Genomic DNA, 22,619 nt, shown 5'->3' with positions numbered 1-22,619 from the left:
TGAAAAAGTAATATGACTTGTGAATTACAAATGTTTATGTGATTTTTTCAACAAAATTAAGGAACTGCTAAGAATATGAAAATGGTTAAAGGCGATATGTATATATCACATACACAATATAATAATATAAACAAAATATATGTTAAATATTAAGTTTAATTCACAGAAAAATAGTAAATGTTAGGATAAAATTTCTAGGTTAAATACAAAACTAGTTAGTATTCTAAGGGCATTACGTTGTAACCATTGATGTTATCTGTCCACTGAACGTAAATCATTTCCATATCCGTTAGACAGAATATCTACAAGTTAACATTGGCCTCTCAGGGTTGAAAACTTGCTCAATAGAGAATGAAGCCCAGCACTACTGGAATAATATCCAGCACCCATGTTGTCTTTACTCAAGTTTTGTATAATTTTTCTGACCGTGCAACATGTTTTTTCCCCACTTGATTCTGATATGCAAGGTTTATGGAAGTAGGACAAAGTGGCAGTTTTGCCTAACTTCACAAACCACAACAGTGTTAACAGAGATCATCCTGGTAGTGGACATGGTAATTTGAATGTTTGTTTTACTTATCAATATTTTTTAAGACAGGTTCTGCGTGTGTGTGTGTGCGTGTGTGTGTTAATATGTCGCCCGAGTATCACACAGATTAATAAAAATCACTTCCTCTTCAAACTCCTTCTCATTGAGTATTCCTCGCCAGCCCTGTGCTCCTAAAGAGCAAGGCCCAGGCCTAGCGCTAGCGCTGGAAGCTCCGGCTCTAAATCCAGCCTTCCTTAATTAAGCTCTCTATCTTCACCTGGAGCGTCAGATTCTTCTAGCAAGCATCTCAACCTCAGAGACAGAAGATTCTGCCATCCATGATGCAGGGATACGGCAGACTACACAGTCTACACGGTCACGTGAAGCTGGTGGTGGGTCACGTGACCATGCTCTCTCTTGCGCAAGCACAGAGGTGTGTTGTACTGAAAGCGGACAGGAAGGATATACACCTGACGACTGACAGACGGCCGTGGGAGGAGTGGTAGAATATTGGGCTGAGTGGGTGGGTGTCTCTCCGTGCTGCACTAACCTGAAAACGGATCTCTCAGGCGAGCGCAATTACAGCATTTGTTGGTAGAGGGCACAACCCCTCAGCCTATTGCCAGCGTCTTAGCCGGGGTCAGTCTTTTGCCCAGGAGCTCAAGAGGCAGGAAGTCATCCTGCAGGAGACAAACGTGGAGAGAAGCAGCGGTTGCTGTTGGAGGAGGTGGGTGCGAGGCTGGGAAATGGCATCCATGGGATGTGGTGGCTGAGAATAAGTCCTGGTGCAAGAAGTGCCTCGGACCTTACTGGGTCTCTGCTTCTGCCTTCTGAACACCCCTCCCTCACTCCCAGGCTCCCTGCCCAGCCCAGCTGTGTGTGGCTTTGTTACTGTGTGTCGAGTAAGGGAGGTGGACACAAGGAGGGAGTTGGCTTCAGGGGAGACCAGAGAAAGGAAACGGTGAGGTGACAATTCCTGAACTCCTGAGGTGCTGGATTGTGACAATGGTATTGGGAACTAGGGCAGGCTGCCCCAAAATATGCCATTTCGGCATGCAGATTATTTGGAACTGAAAACAATTGCCCAAAAGGCTCAGGAGGAAACTTTGACCTTCTCCACTAATTGCCTGAGGAAAATTTAGGTTGAGGACCTGCTGCAGGAAGACAACTACTTCCATAGATAACCACAGTATATGAACTAGGAGTGGTTGACAGGGAGGAATTTAGCAAACTATCTGTTAAAATTCCTTTGTATGTCCTATTGTTTGTGTATGTACTCCCATATTTGGTTACCAAATATTCATTCTTTTTTGAATTGCTTTCCTTCCCTTTGAAGTCCCAAATCCCTACCTTTCTTCTTAGTTGGGTATGGCAAATTACCTCATTTTACCTGTCTTTGGAATCTCCTGTCTGTGTGAGTTCCCTATATGTATGAATTTAAATCTTATTTCATTGTATTTTTATTTATTTGATCTGTCTCATCAATTTAATTCTTACTCCAGCTAGAAAAATCTTGAAGGTTAGAGGGAAAAAAATTCCTCAACAATGGGAACCATGAGCTGCATTCCTTTCCTCTCACCTAGTTGGCATTCACTCTGTCTTCCAAATGTTGGGGATGACTGAGACCAGACCAAATTTGGGGGGATGGTGGGGGAAAAGGAGGCAGGGATATATCTGCCTTATATTCCAAGGTTCCAGCTTCCAACAGATGCAAGAGTAGAATAAACCCCAATCTGAGAAGCTCTAAGGAATGGGGAAGGGAACAGACTCAGGAGGAGGGAACCTAGAGGCTTTGTGCCCTTCACATGGGATTTCTCATTAGGAAACCATCAAGTTTCTCCTCTCCCAAGAGGATCCTTGGATCTTAGCCCCGGGCAGCAGCTCCTTCCCATCTAGGAACACAAAAGTTTCTTTTTTATCTGAGCCTCCCTCCCACTGTTGTCCTGGGCCTCAGAAGAGGTTCTTTCTGGGAATCACTGACAGAAACTCTTGATCTCACATGATTCCCTCTGTAGACACTTTGCTTTCTTCCTTGCACTGTGTTCTCTGCTCCCTTCTTAAGGCTTGTTTCTTTGGTCTCATCCTGGGTACCAGCCCTTGGTAAATACTTGACCTCTTTCTATTTGAATGTCCCCCCACCCCATGCCTCCACTGGATAGTTTAGGAAGTGTCACCAGGAAGTAATGAGTTTTCTTAACTAAGCCTTCTCATATCCTTTTTTTTTTTGTACTCAGTATAGAGTTGAAATCATGTCATAATAATACTCAGGCCCACCTTTTTACATTTAAAAGCTAGGATTGAGCAGAAGGCATGTGAGATAAAATTACAGAGATTGAGACCTAGGACTACCTCTTCCTCTCTTACTTCTTGCCTGCTTTGTTATTATCCCCTTCCCTCCACTCTCCAGAATTCTGGTAATACATGTATTGGGTTCAATATTCAGGTTATAGTCTTTCCCCTCAAGCTCTGTTTTCTATTGTCTGTGTGTTTTTAGAATTTGACAAACGAGAATACCTCAAACATAGTGTGGCATAAGAAAGAATATATTTAAACTTTGTCCCTGGTTTCTGGCACAGAGCTTCAAAAAACTTAAGAAATTTAGTGAGTGACAGGAGTGTCTTTGTTATAATAACAAAGTGACTTTTGGCTTCAGATTGTGGTCTGGTCACCAGTAGGACCAACCATGTGACTAGATTTGGAACTTTAGGCCAGCTGGAACTCTCAAAGAGGGGAGGTCTGAATTTTGGGTTCAGTCACATGGCCAGTGATTTAATGGATCATGTCTACATACGGAAACCCCAATGAAAACTCAGGGATCAGTGGGGCTTCCTGACTGGTAAATGCACTGATATCCAGGGAGGTTGATATGGCCTAAATCCATGGGAAGAGGGCATAGAAGCTGTGTGTCTAAGAACCTTCCACACCTTGTCCTGTGTGTATTCTTTATAATAAAACTATAATCCTAGGTATAGAACTTTTAGTGAGTTCTGTGAATTGTTCTGCTAAATTATCAAACCTGAGGAGATCATGGGAAATCCTGAATTTATAACTGGTCACTCAGAAATATGAGTGGTTCCCATGACTCGTAACTGGCATCTGATCTGAAATGGGGCAGTATTGTTGGGGACTGCACCTTTAAACCTGTGGAGTCTGGTGCTAACTCCAGGTAATTGGTGTCAAATAACTGATGTTGGAACAATGATGTTACACGTCTCTATTTTTAGCAGCCACCGGTAGATTAATATCTGTCTCTGATCCTATTTATCATATATAAACAAGTTAAAAATGAAGAAGGCAGAACCTCCAGTGTATTATGGGTGAAAAAATCAGCATGTGTTTTTGTGTCAAGCACCTGCAATTTAAATAATTTTTAAAGTTCTCTATAATTTCTGTATATTTTTTCTCATTAGAGCTCCCTCAGCCTAGAATTCCTGTGGGGAGTACCACATTTATATTTGGGGAACTTCATACTGTGGCCTCACTGGATACCGCCTAAGTCCCATGTGCAACCTGAAGCAGATACTTAGCCAGTTAACACCTGTGGATGTTTTCAATCTCAGGAAAGAGGCAGGGTAAGTGTGTGTGTGTGTGTGTGTGTGTGTGTGTGTGTGTGTGTGTGTGTCCCTAAGTATAGGATGATTATCTCTGTTCTGATCACCCCTTGGGTATGACTTGTAGGGGCCAGGATCATCCATCAATTTTTTTACTCACATGGCCCTTTTGTTTATGCTCCTTTTCTGGATAAATATTATGGGCTATCTCAAGTAATGAATATCAGGGCCCATTCAAATATCACTTGACTTAAAATGTTGCTGCCTGAGGATAAAATTAGAGCAGATTTGTCATCAATCCAGTCATGAATGAAAGAAAGGTATCTTCTTATAGTACAGCTGAACTGTTATCACTCACTGACCATCTACTGTGTGCCCAGTTTCAAAAGAGCAACTTTCAATGGGATCTCATCTTTAAAATATTCCCAGGTTCTCTGGAGAGTTTCAAGGCCCTAACTTTCTATCTCTATCTCTCAACACATTCTTCCAAGTCAGGGCCAGCATTAGAATGAGATAAGGAAGCACAGTTTTAGGAAGCACTCACTTTCAGGCGCTTCACCCTAGTCCAAGCCCTTCTCCACTTTCCCTGCACTCAGGCCACATTGGTGCCGAGGTCCAGCCCCAGCAGGTCCAGGGGTTCCCAAAGGATGAACAGCATCAGCGAAAAAATAAATAAATGGACACAGACAACAGCATTGTGTTAGACTGGCCACTTTATTGTAACAAGCGTAGCATTATATTTTTTAGCAAATTCCTTGTAGTGTGCGTTATCTACGTTTCTGGGCATTACCTAATTCTAAAAATGTTCCTTTGTGTGGTCACCCATTAGGGAACAACATAGTTATTTTCTTGTAACATTCCCTCCTGCCCTTTCAGGGTCATCTAGCTGTCAACACCTCAAGTGGAATGTTTTACAAGGACAGGACTTCTTAATTGTTCCTTTGTGCCATTTGCAGTACAAGGGACAAAAGTATTCGCTTTGGTCTGAAGTGCCGGGAGGGAACCAAGAGGGCCCTGAGAACCCAGGGTTAAGGAGACTGTTTCCTGATGGCCTTTTCTTATGAGTGAGGACACTTTGCTCAGAAGTCCTTTTGCAATCTTCTAATGCCTCAATGAGTACCGTTATATCGCCACCCCTTCCTGAACCAGAGAGTACCAAGGGGATGGATAACCCCTGGAGCAAGTTGACTTACCCCTGGAATAGGGATCAGCCTCCCTGTGCTATATGACTACAAGGAGAGGGGGGGCATACCTTATGCAAAAATGACATTATTTTTGTAAAGGGCCATGGTAAGCAACACAGTATACAAAGTACTGAGGTTACAGAGACAAAGAGCACAGTGGCAATTTCTTATCATTTATGACCACGAAAAGCCACCATGGAGTTCTCATCTACTCTTTTCTACTTTCCCCAGCCCACTTCATAATATGGATAGATCACAATTTTAAAAGCAACTAGAAAGACCTGATAACCTGCAGGTATTTCAGAATATCAGATACTTCCTAATTTAGTGTGCACAAGAATCCTGTGAAGTAGTTTTAACCAGCCTCTTCTGAGACATGAATTAACACAGATAAAAACATTAAGTACCTTTTCCAAAGTGACACAAATAATTAATAGTAAAAAACTCTCTATTCAAGTTCTGGACTGCCTGGCTCTGAAGTCTGGCCATGTTCCAAAGGAGAGACTCCGTTTTTTAAATTTTTTAAAATTTTTTATTAAAAAATAAAATTATAATTTAATTTACTTTTTGAGAGATAGTGTGTGTGTAAGCAGGCAAGGGGCAGAGAGAGGGAGACGCAGAATCTGAAGCAGGCTCCAGGCTCTGAGCTGTCAGCACCCAGCCTGACACGGGACTTGAACTCATGAACTGTGAGATCATGACTTGAGCCGAAGTCAGACGCTTAACTGACTGAGCCACCCAGGTGCCCCAGTAGAGCCTCCTTTTAGAACCTGCTTCCAGGACTCAGAAACTGGCCATTCTAGTCTAAGCAAGCACCTAGTAGTATAGTAATCTGCTTCTTGGTGGTGGTGGTAACAGAGATGACTTTTTTCTCCCAGAGTTAAGTCACAGTTGCTCAGAGCTCACCACCAGGAACTTTGAATCTGGAAGTATGAACTCTAATCGGCACTCCCAAGTTATGAATTTGGGGGCTGAGATGCCAGATTCAGGGAGCCACACAAATATTCTATACCTGGGAGGGAAAAGAGCCAATATTTATGGAGCAGCTTGGTTTTCAAGGGCAACTTAATTCCCAGATCTAATATATAGCTGAAAGGAAGAGGAAAAACACTGTGTTCACTGGTCTTTAGCTACCCCATTAAAATCCATAAGCCGTATTTCCAGATTCAGTTAGGACATGTAAAGAGTTTAGAAGTCATTCTTCCTGTATTTCTAAACAGAAAAAAAAAAGCTGAACAAACTGAGAAGCAATGATTTATCTTAGACCCATCAAAGAACTGAGGTCACAGGGCAAATAATCACCCCAAATTCTGGAGAAAAGACAAATCTGGAGAGTCACAGCCTCTCTCTCTACTTAGAGCAGAAACTGCTAGAAACATAAACATAAAAATAGTAATTTTGACAAATTTCTAGGTAATGAGTGTGGAATAGTTTGAGAGTAAGAAACCCCATGGGGACATGCTGGCTTAGAAATTTAGTGGGCTTTACCTCTAGGAAGTCCAGCAGGTTCTCACAAGTAAACATTTCAGAAAGATCACCACATGGCTCTAGGAGGGGGAAATAGACCCAGAACCTTCTCCAAGATAAAGGTCTACTTTCCAGTGGAAAAGCCTTTCCCTGAGCTTTATCCCAGCTGAAGGAAAGGCATTCCACCTATTGAGTCCATTCTAGACTTCCATTCTCACATAAGGAAGACAAAGACACTAAGAAACACTTGTGAAGGTCATAGCTTAGGGACACAGGTCCACAAAACACTGGAATTTAATCATAAGATTATAGAACACTTGCTCTCCTCCACACATTGTCACATTGCTAACAAGCCTCCATTGTCATAAGAGTAGAGTATAGTTAAAAGAGCTGCAAGATGTAGAGTCTCTGCAAGGAGTAATTAGGGAAGCCCAGAGTTTAGAGGGGAGATAAAAATAAAGACACTAGACGAATTTGAAGACCATAGCACTTAAAGCTACAGCAAACTACCCACAGCCCAACTGCTAACCAGCTTAACTTTAAAACTTCTCACTAAAGGACTGTTCACTTCAGTTCCTATCACCTAATGCATAATATCCAGCTTTCAACACAAAATTATAAGCCATGCTAAAAGGCAAGAAAAAGCACAGTTTGAGAATACAAAGCAAGCATCAGAACCAGACTCAGATATGATGCAGAATTTGGAAGTATCGGGGAATAAAAATAAGTAAGCTTAATATGTTAACAGCTCTAATGGATAAACGAGGCAAGTGTGTATGGCAAGTGGCTGAGATCCAAGCTGGTTCTAATCCCTGCCACATATCCACATTGCCAAAGATCATGAGAGCTTGGACATGACTACAAGCGAAGACTTGATAGATAGGATAGTGGAAAAGGAGCCAGGACTATCCTGACACCTGACCATGGGGCAACAGACAGGAAAGATCCTATGACCCAGTGCAAGTCCTGAGAGGGAAAGGCCCTCCTTTTTGGGCAACTGTGGGGACTGCGAAATGGCAAAGCATATTACCAGTTTGAATGAGGGGTGGGGGTGGGAAGCAGTGTGGCAGAAAGGGTGGGCACAGAGCAGTGTGGCAGAAAGGATGGGCACAGAGCAGTGGTTGGTTTTCTCAGGTTAGAGGTGCAGGTCTGCCTCTCTTTAGAAAAGGCTCAGTGGTGAGGCCTCCATGAGAGCCCCCTCCCACTTCCTCCTCTCCGGGCTCCGTGAAACAATGAAAGAAGGACTCCAGGAGGGCCAGGTGGTCTGGCCTTAAGTCGCCTCTCCCCTCTCATCCTGCTGTTCTCACAGCCCCTAGCCCATCAGCCTCCAGGAAGGCGGGCGGGCGGGATTGGGTGGGGGGGGGGGGGGGAAGGAGGGCAGACACTGAACAGGCTGAGGATTCTTACAAACCGAAGGACGGTTGATATCCATCCGCTGCTGTCTGCAGCACACTACCACCACCACCACCACCCCGAACTCGGGATCCTAGCCCCCACTGCCAGTCGTTCCCAGGTCCCTTTTATTGCGGTGCCAGCAATGAGGGGGTGGTCGCCTCGGAGGTCTGCAGAGGCGGGCTGCTGTGAGCCCGCCCCTTAGGCTGGCGCACCTCCTGGCCCCGCCCCCCGTGGGTCGGAACTAGGGTGGGCCAGGGAGGGGGCGTCTAGCCCATTCGTGCTGTATCCCTCCGCCCCCCTTCCCGACACCCTTGCTGAGAGCGGTTCGTGCCGCATCCTGCGCAGCCCCTGCCCAGTTTGGTGCTGCAGCGCGGGGGGGCGGGACGCCTTTTTGCGATTCTGACAGCACGCTAGGTGGTGGGAGTCCGAGTGAGGAGCTCCGAGAAGAGGGGGAGGACAACGACCTGCACCTTGAGCCTGTGAAGGCAAGTGGGTTGTCGTGGGGAGGGGTGGGGGGACCCCCACTGTCGCCCGGCTTACAGCCTGCCCGGACCCCAGCCTCTGGCAGCCTGGCAAGGGGGAGGCGACCCGGTCGTACCCTGTCCGTGACAGAGGTGCGCAGCGCCGCGGGACCCCTGGCGAGGAGAGGCAGTGACCGGTGCGGGCCGGGCCCAGGGCATGGGGGCTGGCGGGAGAGGCTCCCTCGGATCCTGTGGAGGCGAACTGCGCCAGCCATTCCGCAGCCAGCTTTCCAGGCGCCCATGACCCGCCCTCGACGGTGCTGTGCCGGGAGAGAGCTGTGGGGGGAGCCTGCTGCGGAAGAAATGGCGGAGCGGGAGCTGGGGTGGGAGGCACCCGGGGAGGCCGCCGGGGCGAGAGCGGGGATGGGGCTTAGGAGCTCTGTGCTCAATTGGCGGATGTGGTGGGCCGGTGGCGTCTGCTATTCCAGGTCTTGATTCTGTAAAGGGGTCTGTTGGGCCCCCGGACCCTGGGTGCTGTCCCTTCTCATAGGCGCTTGATTGATGCCAAAATCTTTGCAGGGTAGATCTGGCACATTTAGCAAGAGGACAGTTGAGTGGGTAGATTATGAAGACATCAAAATGAAATATTTACCCACCTCTTAATACAGCAGGTTTATTGCCTTCCATGTTTATATCTTGCAGTCAATTAAATGCAAGGAAATGACAGAGTAAGGAGTAGATCACCTTAAAATTAACACCTTTAAGGGTCCTTCTAAGGAAATAGTGTGGTGTAAAAAAATAGTGTGGTATTAATCCACCTTTCTCCTTCAGGATCATTTTTCTCAACATCCCAGCCCACTTAATATGTTGAGGTGTGGGAATGGTGGGTCAGAATAGAGGGGAGTATTTTCTGAAGGGTCATTTTAGAGCCTATGCCATTTATTTACTTATTTCCTGATTCTTCAAAAGGTAGTGTCAGGACCTGAATTCTGGGTATCTGTCTTATTAACCTGATATTTTCCTACGATTGTCAACATATTCTCTTGGTGTTTTGCTGAATGTTCCTCTTTGTTTTTGCAGGGTGTGACTCTTCTCCAGCTAAAGAACTGTTCTTTGGTGGAAAGGATAGAATTTCCTGAGGACCCCTGCTGTGTGGGCTGGCTGAAATAGGTGGCAGTGAGGTAGGATATATGTTTGCATGGGGAAAGTGGAAGGGTAGGGGCATGCAAAGATGGTATTAAAATAATAGTCCTGTTATCTTCACTGACTGCTTTCAAAGTAGAGTTGCTCACTATCTACTGTTGCATCTCATATTTTGTTCAGGAAAAGAGGTGTAGTCTCTGCTGGGAAAATAACCAAATTGAAAATTAGAAGGAAGTATAATTAGACAAGTTTCAGGTCTTGGGGGGAATTGATGTGGAATCATTTGGTAGGAGCAGACAGATGGGAGACATTTAGCATGGCCTTAAATAAACAAAAGTCTGTATTATAATGCTTGTGATGGCTGTTGGCCTAGCTCAATCTCTTCTGGTTTCTCTCTTTTGTCTTTTTATCTATTCTTAAGTTTGTTCCTTTATAGGTTCCTGTAGAAATATGTAGATAGTTGTTCACTTTGAATTAAGAAAAAAAGACGCAAACTATTCATTTGGATTCAAGGTGAGTGTGAGCATGAGCATGCGTATTGATTGGGGATGTAAATAGGCTATTGGCAAGCCTAAAACATATCTTGGAGCCATTGTCTTCCAACTTTACAGATAACCTCTACCCTCGCATTTGGGTATAGAAAATGAGGATAAATTAAGCCAGTATTGTGCCTACAGGGTAATTGATAGATACCCAGGAAATGGAATAGGAAGCCATGAGGAGGACCAAAGAGACCAGAAATGTTATATAACCAAAGTTCTAGATTTGGAAAGACAGACACTTGGTTTACAATCCAGAGTAAATGTCTGTCTACCAAATGCTCAGAATTCCAACTCTCCTGTATTTTTGTCCAAAAGTCTGCCTGTGAATTGGCTGTAGGGCTTTTTGATCCTAGAAGTAAGGAAGGAGGAGGAAATCGCACCAGATCAGTACAGGTTGGTGTGAGACCTACCTGGATAGACCTGTAGCATATAGTATACCCAAGGGCCGGGATGTTTCTTAGCCTCTTTCACTTTCAGCAAACTTTTCCATCATCCCTGCTCCTATGTGATGTAGAGAAAAGAGTGCGTTAGTGCTTGGGTAGGATATTGTTGGGCATTAGTGTGGGAGTGTGGAAGGGATAAAATGAGGGAATAGAGTTTTCTACTATTCTACCTCACAATCCATTTCTATTCTCTCATATCATGTGTGGCTCTCTGCATAGTGAAGCACAGTTGGAAGAGACTTAAAGCTTGTTTTCTTCTTCCACCTCAGGTCCATCTCCAGTGGTGGCTGTAGTGGCCTTGTAGTGGCAGATCATCACCTTCAACAGGTCTGCACTCAGGAACTATCATCTTCCCTCAGACTAAGTGCCTCTGTCTTTTCTCTGTATTGTTGACAGAGGTTCTGTGTTTGGAAAGGGGACTGTGTGACTGCTGAGCTGACGACTGACTTTTGCCACAAAGTTTATGTCTGATCCAGCGAAAGAGTGTTAAGACATTGACCTGGGACAGATTGAAAACCAAGGCCAAGACTGTATAGAGCTATCTATATAACTGATCTTTAACCATGACTAGGGCTAAGAATGAGACTAGAAACAAAGGCAAAGCTCAAAAAAGGGCTGGTGTGCAAGCTGAAGCAAAGAGGGAGACTACTGGCATAGTCAGACCTGTAGCTAAGACCCAGGACAAAGCAGTAGCCAAGGCAGGGTCTCAAGCTGATGCAACAGCAGCGATGAAGGCAAGGTCTAAGAACAGGAGTGTTCCTGAGATAAAGGAAAGAGGCCTGGCATATTTTAGTCCCAAAGCTGAAGATGAGGCCACTAAAGTATCTGGGATTTGTTCTGTGGCTGAGGCTAATTCTGAGTCTGGGTCCACCTGTAAACATAAGGCTGGTATTGATACCTGGTTTTGGAGTGCAGAAGAAGCCAATGTTGGTTCCTGGTTTTGGAGTGGGGAAGAGGCCAATAATCATTCTAGTGCTAAGGATGAAGGTAAAGCTGGTATTGATCCTCTGTCCTATGCTGAAAAGTTGGAATCTGTGGCCGGGGCCAGCTGCAAAACTAGGCCAGGGGCTGAGGAGGAAGAGGAAGAAAATGTTATTGGGAACTGGTTTTGGGATGGAGATGAAACTAGTTATGACCCTAATCCTAGACCTGTGAGCAGGATAGTTAGGCCCCAGCCTGTGGATGAAATTAATGAAAAAAATAGGCCCAAGGACTGGTCTGAGGTAACTATCTGGCCCAAAGCCCCTGCTGTAACTCCAGCAGTGTTAGGATTTAGATCCCAAGTCCCATTTGAGACAAAGCCTCCTTCATATATTGTCCTGGCCTCAGCCGAGGAAAATACCCATTCTTTACCTGTGGCAACAACATGCCCTTCTAGGAGCACTACTTCATGCTCACAGCCTGTCCCTGAGTATCCATTCGGTTCTGACCCTTGCATCCAGACCATAGAGGAGATTAGACGCCAAATCAGGATTAGGGAACTGAATGGGATTAAGCCATTTGCTTGCCCTTGCAAAATGGAATGCTATATGGATTCTGAAGAATTTCAAAGACTTGTTACCTTACTTAAGTCAACTACTGATCCTCTCATTCATAAAATAGCTCAAATTGCAATGGGGATCATTAAGGTTCATCCCTTTGCCCAAGAGTTTATTAATGAGGTGGGTGTAGTGACGCTTATTGAAAGCTTGCTCAGTTTTCCTTCCTCTGAAATCAGAAAAAAGGCTGTAATTACTCTGAATCCTCCTTCTGGGGGTGAGAGACAACGCAAGTTTGAATTACATGTTAAGCATATGTGTAAGGAAACCATGTCTTTTCCCTTGAATTCACCTGGACAACAATCTGGATTAAAGATACTAGGACAACTGACTACTGATTCTGACCATCACCACATTGTTGCCAATTACTTTTCAGAACTTTTCCACTTGCTGTCCCTGGGAAATCGTAAAACCAGAAATCTTGTTTTAAAAGTACTTTTGAATATGTCTGAAAATCCAACTGCAGCCAGAGACATGATCAATACAAAGACATTAGCAGCATTAAAACTCATCTTTAACCAGAAGGAGGCAAAAGCCAATCTCGTTAGTGCTGTGGCCATATTTATTAACATAAAGGAGCATATCAGAAAGGGCTCAATTGTAGTTGTTGATCACATGGATTATAATACACTGATGGCCATTTTCCGTGAGGTTAAAGGAATTATTGAAACAATGTAAAATGAGCCAGAAATAAAAGTGAACACTGAACAATCTTCAGACTCTAAAAGGCTGTCCCTATAGGCCCTTGCATAATGTTTTGATTATTACAGTGTGTACGTTATAAATTACATATTTAACATGATATTACCTGTGACAGTCTCTAGTTTTGAGCTATACCATTTTTGAGATACCAAATGAATATTGTATCATATGCTGAAAACATCTGTTGATTTTTGTCTTGTGTAGATAGGGAACTTTTTAACATTTTACTGAAGATAGTGAACCAATTCATAAGTACACTAAGTTCTTCATTAGTATTTGTTTAAATATGTTTGTGGCTTCAAATGGCAAAAAAAGAAAACATCATTGAATTTGTAATCTAGTTTGCAGAAATAAGGCATATATACACAAAAAGATAACTAACAGCACTCACATATATCTGTACACATACACATTCATTGCTGAATGTGCACTCAACATGTAAAGAAGGGAGGAGTTGCTATAGGCTGTTTAATGTAAGAGAAATTACCGTTTTTCCCTTATTCTACCTGCATTAGATAACTTATGGTAGGCGTTTAACAACCACTGGTGTAAGCTGAAGAAAATGTCTCAGCATGTGAAAATATTAGATTATATGCTTTTAGATTTTTAAATAGTTAAGAAACTAAAACAAGATCATACTGTAAAAGCTGTTACTTTTTCTCTCACTAACTGTAAATTGTGAGCATCTTTCCATATCAATAAATATGCTTCTATAACATTTTTGAATCACTTAATGTTTCTTCTGTGTTAACATTTAGTGCATAGTGCCCTAATATTTCATCGCATATCCTCTTTTTTCTAAAGTTTATTTATTTATTTTGAGAGAGACAGAGTGTGAGCAGAGGAGGGGCAGAGAGAGAGGGATAATCCCTAGCAGGCTCTGCATGGTCAGCATGAAGAGCCCAAAGTGGGGCTTGAACTCGCAAAACCAAGAAATCATCACCTGAGCTGAAATCAAGAGTTGGATACTTAACCATCTGAGCCACCCAGGTGCCCCCATTGTATATCATCTTTAATAACATGCACACATGTTTTTTGCAGAAGCAAGAGTGTAGTATTCTGCAGCTTGCCTCATTGTCTTTATAATTATCTTTCCAATTTAGTATTATGCAGATCTGCCACAAGCTTTTTATTTATAGCTTTATTGAGGTACATAATCCATTACATTAATCCATACATATTTAAAGTATACAATTTAATATATTTTGATATACATATACACATGTGAAACTATCACCACAGTCAAGATAGTGAACATATCCATCATCCACCCCTCCAGAGTTTCTTTATGCCGCTTTAGTCCCTCCCAACTTTCCCTATATCTCCCTGCCTCCAGGCAACCAGTGATCCTTCTTTTGACAATATAGAATTGTTTTCATTTTCTGTAATTTTATATAAATGAAACCATACAGCATGTGTTTTTTTAGGGGGGAGCAGGGGTGTGTGGCTTCTTTCAGCATAATGACTTGAGACCCATGCATGTTACTATGTGTATCAGTAGTTCATTGATTTTTATTGCCACGAGTCTACTATATGGCTATATCACCGTTTATCCATTTACCTGTTGATAGAGATTTAAGTGGTTTCCAGATTTGGGCTATTACAAGTAAAGCTGCTGTGAGCATTTGTACACACTGTTTTTATGAACATGTGTTTTGCTTTTCTCTTGGGTAAATAAATACCTAGGAGTGGAGTGGCTAGATCATATAGTAGGTATATACATTTAACTTTTACATTTTCCAAAGTGGTTGTTCTGTTTTATTTTACACTCCTGCAGCAGTGTGTGAGGGTTCTGATTCCTCCCACATAGTTTTTAACACTTGGTATGGTTGGTCTTTTTAATTTTACCTGTATCTCATTGTAGTTTTCTTTATTTTTTTTTTAAATTTATTTATTGTGAGAGAAACAGTGCAAGCAGGGGAGGGGCAGACTGAGCGAGAGAATCACAACCAGGCTCCACAGTGTCAGCACAGAGCCTGACATGGGGCTCAAACTCACGAAACTGTGAGATCATGACTTGAGCCGAAATCAAGAATCAGATGCTTAACCAAGTGAGCCACTCAGGTGCCCCTCATTGTAGTTTTTTTTTTCTTAATTTAAGCATAGTTGGTATACAATATTATACTAGTTTTAGGTATATGATATAGTGATTCAACATTTATATATGTTACAAAGTGATCACCATAGTAAATCCAGCTATCATCTGTCACCATATAAGTTGTTACATATTATTAGCTATATTCTCTATGCTGTGCTTTATATCCTTGTGTCTTATTTTATAACTGGAAGTTTGTACCTTTTAATACCCTTCCCCTGTTTTCCCCACTCTCTTTCTATCCCCCTCTCCTCTGGCAACTACCAGATTATTCTCTGTATCTATTTGTCTGTTTCTGTTTTGTTTGTTCATTTGTTTTTTACGTTCCACATATAAGTGAAATCGTACAGTACTTGACTTTCTCTGACTTATTTCACTTAACAAAATACTCTCTAGGTCCATCTATGCATGGTGTCATGATTGGAAAGATTTCATTCTTTTGTATGGCTGAGTAATATTCCATTGTGTATATATATATATCACATTTTTATTCATCTATTGATGGACGCTTAGATTACTTTCATATCATGGTTATTTTAAAGAATGCTGCAATGAACATAGATGTGCATATATCTTTTTGAATTAGTGTTGTCATTTTCCTCATATAAATACCCAGAAGTGGAATTGCTGGATTGTATGATAGTTCTATTTTCAATTTTTTGAGAAACCTCCATACTGTTTTCTATAGTGACTGTACTATTTTGCATTCCCATTAACAGTGCAAGAGGGTTTCCTTTTATCCATATCCTCAACATGTTATTACTCCTTTTTGATACTAGCCATTCTGACCAGTGTGAGCTGATACTGTGGTTTTGATTTGCATTTCCCCAGTGATCAGTATTGTTGAGCAACTTTTCATGTTGGCCATCTGTATGTCTTCTTTGGAGAAATGTCTATTCAGGTCCTCTATTTTTTAACTGGATTGTGTTTTGGGTTTTTTAAATATTGAATTGTATGAGTTCTTTATATATTTGGGATATTAACCCCTTATTGGTTATATCATTTGCAAACGTCTTTTCCCATTCAGTAGGTTGCCTTTTTGTTTTGTTGATGGTCTCCTGTGCTGTGCAAAAGCTTTTGTTTGATATAGTCCCATTAGTTTATTTTTGCTTTCCTTGCAAAAATAAGGAGAAAGACCCAAGACTTTCCTGCCTGTGTTTTCTTTCTTATTTGTAGTTCTAATTTACATTTCTCTATTGACAGTGGTGTGGAACATCTTTTCATATGTATATTTGTCATCTATATGTATTAGGTGAAGTTTATGTAAATCTTTTGCTTTTTTTTAACTGGGTGGTTCATTTTTATTGGTGTTGATTTGTAAGAGTTGTTTTTATATATACTGAATACAAGTCTATTAACAGATATATGTTTAACAAATAGTTTTTCCCAGCCTATGGATTGTTTTTTCACTGTTAAAAATGTCTTTTGATATTAACCCTTGGGGTCTCAGTCTATTAAAGTGTCCTACTTCAGCTCAGGTCATGATCTCCTGGTTCGTGAGTTTGAGCCCCGCATCAGACTCTGCGCTGATGGTGCAGAACCTGCTTGGGATTCTCTCTCTCTCTCTGTCTCTCTGCCCCTTCCCCACTTGTGCTTTCTCTCTCAAAATAAATAAATTTTTTGAGTGTCTTTTGAGGAATAGAAGTTTTAAATTTTGATAAAGAACATTTTTTTACCAGTTGTATTTTGCTGTTATATAGGAGAAATCATTGCCTAACCAGGATCACAAAGATTTTATCCTATATTCTAAAAGCTTCACAGTTTAGTTTTCACATTTAGGTCTGATCCATTTTGAGATTTTGTGTATGGTCCAAGTTATAGGATAAAGTTCTTTATTTTGGCATAGTGATACCTAATTGTTGCAGCATCACTTGCCTAAAAGACTTCTTTCTCTTTTGAGTTGTCTTTGCCTCTTTGTCAAAAAATCAGTTGTCCTTCAATATATGGATCTGTTTCTGGACTCTTTATTCTGTTTCATTGATCTACTTGTATACCTTGATTGCAGTGCCACACTGTCTTGATTACTGTAGCTTTATAATGTCTTGAAATCAGGCAGTGTGAATCCTTAAACTTTGTTATTTTTCAGTTATTTTGGTTATTTTTATTTTTGCTTTTACATATAAACTTTAGAATCAGCTTATCCATTTCTATAAAAACTACTATAAAAAAAAAATCTTCCAAGGTGTTGGGAGGCTAACAGGAATATATACATTCACAAAACAGCCAGAACTCAAGAAACCTGATCGACACAAACGCTATAAGTATATATTGGGAAGAGAAAAGCTTCTTTGTTCTCTGAGGGAGTTGGTCAAGGGAAGTGGAAGTTCGTAGATGGTTGTTGAATATATTAGGCAATGCAAAGAATCATTCCATATTCAGACGTCAGACTTTCTACAAAAGTGACCATATCAAATCTTGTCAGAAGCAAAAGATAATAAAATCATTATGTGTTATCTTCATTTTACCAGCCACAGAAACAACTGATCGGTAATGCCTTATGACTTTTTGTTAAGTTGTACCTCCCTAGACATTTGTGATTATTCTGTGATTGTGATAAAAAGTAACTAATGAAGACATCTCTTCTTTCCCCTGAAACTGACATTCTTTACGTTCTTTGATTAAGGCAATAATATGATTTCAGCATCAAGGGGCATTATTGATTAATACTATTAATACTTGCCATAACACCGTCATTTACTATCTAAAATTCTACAGTGTAAAAAAACTGAGCACTTAGTCAACTGAATGTTCCTTTACTGAATGGATGAATGAGGTGCAAGGCCGCAGATATTGAAAAAACACTTCTTCATCTTTTTTTTTTCACTTCTTCATCTTTAAAATGTAAGTTGAGAACTAAACATTAGTTTCTTGGACAGCCTTTGCCACCACGAAATGCAAATATCTCTTGAGTGAAATGTATGGTCTTTGATATATTTCAAACTGTGATAGGAACAATGCATTGAATTTGAGTGGCTCCCTTCTTCAGTAATCATTCACACATCACATTACTGATCAGGCAAGTTTCATGTATTAATAAACAAACCAACTCAAACTACAATTGTGAACTTCTTCCATACAAAGAGTATGGAACTTCTTCCATACAAACAATACAAATGTTTTGTATGTATAGGTACAATAGAGGTTTTGTGTGCTTTTTTTAAATTAAATATTGGCATCTTTTTAAAAAATACATTTATTTTTGAGAGAGAGAGAGAATGAGTGGAGGAAGAGCAGAGAGAGAAGGGGACAGAGGATCCAAAGTGGGCTCTGCACTGATAGCAGGGAGCCCGATGCAGGGCTAAAACTCATGAACCAAGAGATCATGACCTGAGCCTAAGTCCAATGCTCAACCAACTGAGCCATCCAGGTGCCCCTTAAATTAAATATTGGAATCTTAATTAATATATTGTTTTAAATAATACTTTTATCATTTGACATATCCTATATAATATGCTGCAAAGAATTAAATCTAACTACTTTCTTTTGAATATTTAATAAAACAATTAAAAATTATTTTCTTTACCCAATGATTTTAAAATGCCACTTTTGGAACTGCCATCTTCCAGCCATATGCCAAATGACCAACACAAATGGAAAGGAGAGATACCCACTGTGAGTTCTCTAGGCCTTTTATTTAATTTAATTTTATTTTTTGTTAATATTTATGTGTTTTTGTGAGAAAGGAGAGAGAGAGAGAGAGAGAGAGAAAGAGAGAGAGAGAGAGAGAAAGAGTGGAGGGGCAAAGAGAGGACAGAATCCAAAGCAGATTCCAGGCTCTGAGCTATCAGCACAGAGGCCAACAGGGGGCTCGAACTCATGGACCTTGAGTCATGGACCTGAGCCCAAGTTGGGCTCTTAACTGACTGAGCCACCCAGATGCTCCTGTTCTCTAGGCCTTTTAGAAAACATGGAGTTGTCAGGGCACCTGGGTGGATCAGTTGGTTAAGTGACTGACTCTTGGTTTCGGCTCAGGTCATGATCTCATGGTTTGTGGGATTGAGCCCCGTGTGGGGCTATGTGCTGACAACACGGAGCCTGCTTGGGATTCTCCCTGTCCCTCTTACTTCGCCTCTCTCTCTCTCAAAATAAATAAAAGAAATAAACTTAAAGAAAACATGAAGTTGTTCCTTTGGCCACATACATGTGAATCTGTGATACGATATTGTGGACATTAAAGAAATGGGCACTATTCAAAATGGAATGCCCCACAAATGTCACCCAGGCAAAACTGGAAGAGTCTACAGTGTTATCCAGCATGCTATTGGCATTGTCATAAACAAAGAAGTTAAAAACAAGATTCTTGACAAGAGAATTAATGTGCATAGGGTGCCTATTAAGCACTCAAAGAGCTGAAATAACTTCCTGAACCATATGAAGGAAAATGATCAGAAAAAGGAGGAAGCCAAAGAGAAAGGTATTTGAGTTCAACTGAAGTGCCAGCCTGCCCCACCTAGAAAAGCACACTTTGTGAGCACCAATGGAAAGGAGCCTGAACTGCTGGAACCCATTCCCTATGAATTCATGCCATGATAAATGTAAAAAAATAAATAAAATATCTCAAGACTGTAAAAGAAATGCCACGTTCATCATAATAAGAACTTATATATAATTTGGTCTTTTTCCGGGCTTTCTATTCTATTTTATTAAATTATATATACTTGCATAAATCTTAATTATTCTAACCTTGTAATTATTTTAGAATAAAGCAGAGCAAGTGTCCCTTCATTATGCTTTTTCTTGATGACCTTCAGGGCTAGCTGGTAGTATTAGTGTTTCTGATGGAAGTAAGGAGTGGTGGAGTGACTTACTCAATATCATAAAGTGAAATTGTGGTGAATATAGCCCTGGGACCCAGGTTTCCTGCCTTTCATCATGGTGTTTTGTTTAGTAAAATCATTATTTTGCTTTGTTCTTTTGTAGGATTCTATCTTTCTGTAACTTGAATGATAGAACCAACATTCAATTCTCTTGCTTATCTGCTGCTGACCAAGAGGGTACAAAAGCAGGAAACAGGAATATACACACACCTTTTACATGGAAATGGGTGATTTTTTCATCCCTGCCCCAGTTATATCACCCTAATCATTCTACAACACAAAAATGGTGCTGAAGTTTATATATAATGTAAATGTGTGCTTATTTCCCTTCCTGACTACAAAATCTCTGATCTATTTATTATCTTTATTTGATAGATGGAGAAACTAAGGCTGAACAAAGTTAAGGAAACTTTCAGAGGTTATTGCTAATTAGTGACAGCCAGAACTCCCATATAGTTTTGTTTAATTTCAATGACTGTGCTCTTAACACTCAATGAATTCTCCCTATATATACATAGAGTTTTTCTGTGGTCCAGGTACTGGCTGGTTTAAACCTTAGCTGATACTGCCTATGCTGCATCATTAACATAGATATTCAAACAACCTAGGAGAATGACAATTCTGGTAATTATCTTTATCACAATAGAACTTATCTTTTTCACAATAGAACTCAATCTGGGAGACATATTTTATATTCCCCAAATACCAGGAGATGTAGCAATGAGAGCACAAAAAACAAGGTTGAGGGCAGAGCAGATTTCTTGATTATCTTCCACATGCCAGGTACTATGCTAAGCACTGTATGTATGGCATCTCATTTTACCATTTTCATCTATATTCCCTAAAGGAAACTATTTTAGAAACAAAGTTGTTTGCCCAAGGTTATGTAGCTATAAGTGGAGGCCTAACTGATACATCATTATTTTTTATGACCCTGAAACATTTTGTATTACATTTATCACGTTATCTTTCACTGCTCTTTTGTCACTGGTGGATGCTCAGTAGATATCTACTGGCTAGTGAGTCACAAAAATGGGGAAATTCATTTATTGTGCAAAGAATGGGCTACAAATCAGATGCTACTGAACAACAAAATATGAAGGTGTCCAGAAGATGGTGGGGTAAGAGGACCGTAAGCTCACATCATCCGATGCTTACAACTAGATATCACTCATATCCCAGTAAATAAACTGCAGAGCAATCTGAAGACTCCACAACTCCACAACTAAATGTAGAAAAGAAGCCACATCAAAGGGTTTAGGAAGGGCAGAAACTGGCCAGGAGCTGCATGCTGGAGGGAAGGAACTCTGGGGCATGGAGAGCTGAAATCCCCAGGAAGCCCACAGGGGAAAAACAAGTCCCCAAGATGTCTGGTTTTGAAAACCACAGGGTATGAATTCTGTGAGTTTCTATAACCAACAGGATTTGGAGCTTGGAGCTTTAAAAGTCAGCTGACTCAGCACTGAGCTAGCCTGGAAAGCCAGTGATACCTGGGTCCCCACCCTTAAAGAGACCACAGCCCAAAAGAGGTAACATAGAATCTATAGCACAACGACTGGGGCAAACTGGAGGGTGATCTGTTTATAAGTGTTTCAGAGCATGCTGGGGGACTTTACCTGGAACAATGGTGCTGGCAGTCACCATTTTCCTCCCCAGCTCCCCAGCATAAACACAGAGCCACCTGTAGGAGGCACAGACACTTGTTACCCAACCTGCTAACGGTGTGCCTGAGCACTCACCCACTCCAAGCCTGCTGGCCTTGGCCTTGGGCTCAGCGCAAGTCTTTTTAACACTAGGTGCCCTGCACAACACCTGCCTCTGCATGCCAAGGTGTCAGCAACCATCATGATTTGGGGGATCCTGGCTAGGACTAGTGACTCAGCACAAATTTTGCTAATGCTGTGTATGCTTTGCTCAGGCACTGCACACCCATGTCTGCCACCACACCCACTAACAAACGTGCACCATGCCCCTGACTGTAGCAGTGCTCAAAGGATTAAGCCTAGGTCTAGCAGCTCAGTGAAAATTTTGTTAAAACCTCTGTCCTGCTCTCCAGCCCTCCTGTGGTCAAAACCCCTCAGAGCTGGCCTGCCTGGGTCTCACTAACAACACAGAGAGCAAGCACAGCCCATAATAGGCAGGGAGTCAGTACAGAAGTCTGGACTGAAAGGAAAAGTGACTCAGATGCAATATCAGGACACAACACACACAGGAGACTCCCCTGAAGTGCCAGGTTATGGTGAATAAGGGACACTGCACTGCAAGGCCCTACAGGACCTCTTCTTCATAAAGCCACTACTTTCTAGAGTAGAAGACATAGCTGACTTTCCTAACACAGGGAAACAGAGAGGTAGATAAAGTGAGACAGAGAAATATGTCCCAAATGAAAGAACACAACAAAATCCCAGGAAGAGATCTAAGTGAACCAGAAATAAGTGGTATGCCTGATAGAGAATTTAAAGTAATGATTATAAAGATACTGGACTTCAGAAAAAGGTGAATGACATCAGAGATAAGAAATAACATATCAGAGATGAAGAACTCAATAAGTAAAATTAAAAATAAAATACATGGAATAAGTAGTAACACACAGGACAAGAGGAATATAACAGTGACCTGGAGGATAGAGTAATGGAAAGCAATCAAGCTAAACAAATGAGAGACATATAATGCATAATGAGAACAGGCTCAGAGAACTTAGTGACTCCATCAAGAATAATAACATTCTCATCATAAGGATCCCAGAAGGAGA

General features: G+C 41.4%; 1 protein-coding gene across 6 annotated transcripts; it reads left to right on the top strand.

Moving 5' to 3' along the window:
• The first annotated feature begins 962 nt into the window (after positions 1 to 962).
• GPRASP3 (G protein-coupled receptor associated sorting protein family member 3) lies at positions 963 to 13,673 on the top strand. 6 transcript variants are annotated; one of them, XM_081793948.1, is made up of 5 exons: positions 963 to 1,256; positions 3,940 to 4,101; positions 9,668 to 9,768; positions 10,152 to 10,243; positions 10,985 to 13,673. In XM_081793948.1, the coding sequence occupies exon 5, from the start codon at positions 11,279 to 11,281 to the stop codon at positions 12,929 to 12,931; it is 1,653 nt and encodes a 550-aa protein (XP_081650074.1). In that variant the 5' UTR covers positions 963 to 1,256; positions 3,940 to 4,101; positions 9,668 to 9,768; positions 10,152 to 10,243; positions 10,985 to 11,278; the 3' UTR covers positions 12,932 to 13,673. The 6 variants fall into 6 exon arrangements, with proteins under 6 accessions (XP_081650074.1, XP_081650072.1, XP_081650071.1 ...); XM_081793946.1 differs by lacking the exons at positions 963 to 1,256; positions 3,940 to 4,101 and adding an exon at positions 8,121 to 8,611 and having other exon boundaries at positions 10,167 to 10,243; XM_081793945.1 differs by lacking the exons at positions 963 to 1,256; positions 3,940 to 4,101 and adding an exon at positions 8,121 to 8,611.
• Positions 13,674 to 22,619: the final 8,946 nt, after the last annotated feature.

This window comes from Panthera onca, chromosome X (genome assembly GCF_046562875.1).
Source record: "Panthera onca isolate mPanOnc1 chromosome X, mPanOnc1 haplotype 2, whole genome shotgun sequence".
NCBI classification, from domain to species: Eukaryota; Metazoa; Chordata; class Mammalia; order Carnivora; family Felidae; genus Panthera; species Panthera onca.
This window is presented reverse-complemented; position numbering and strand designations above follow the sequence as displayed.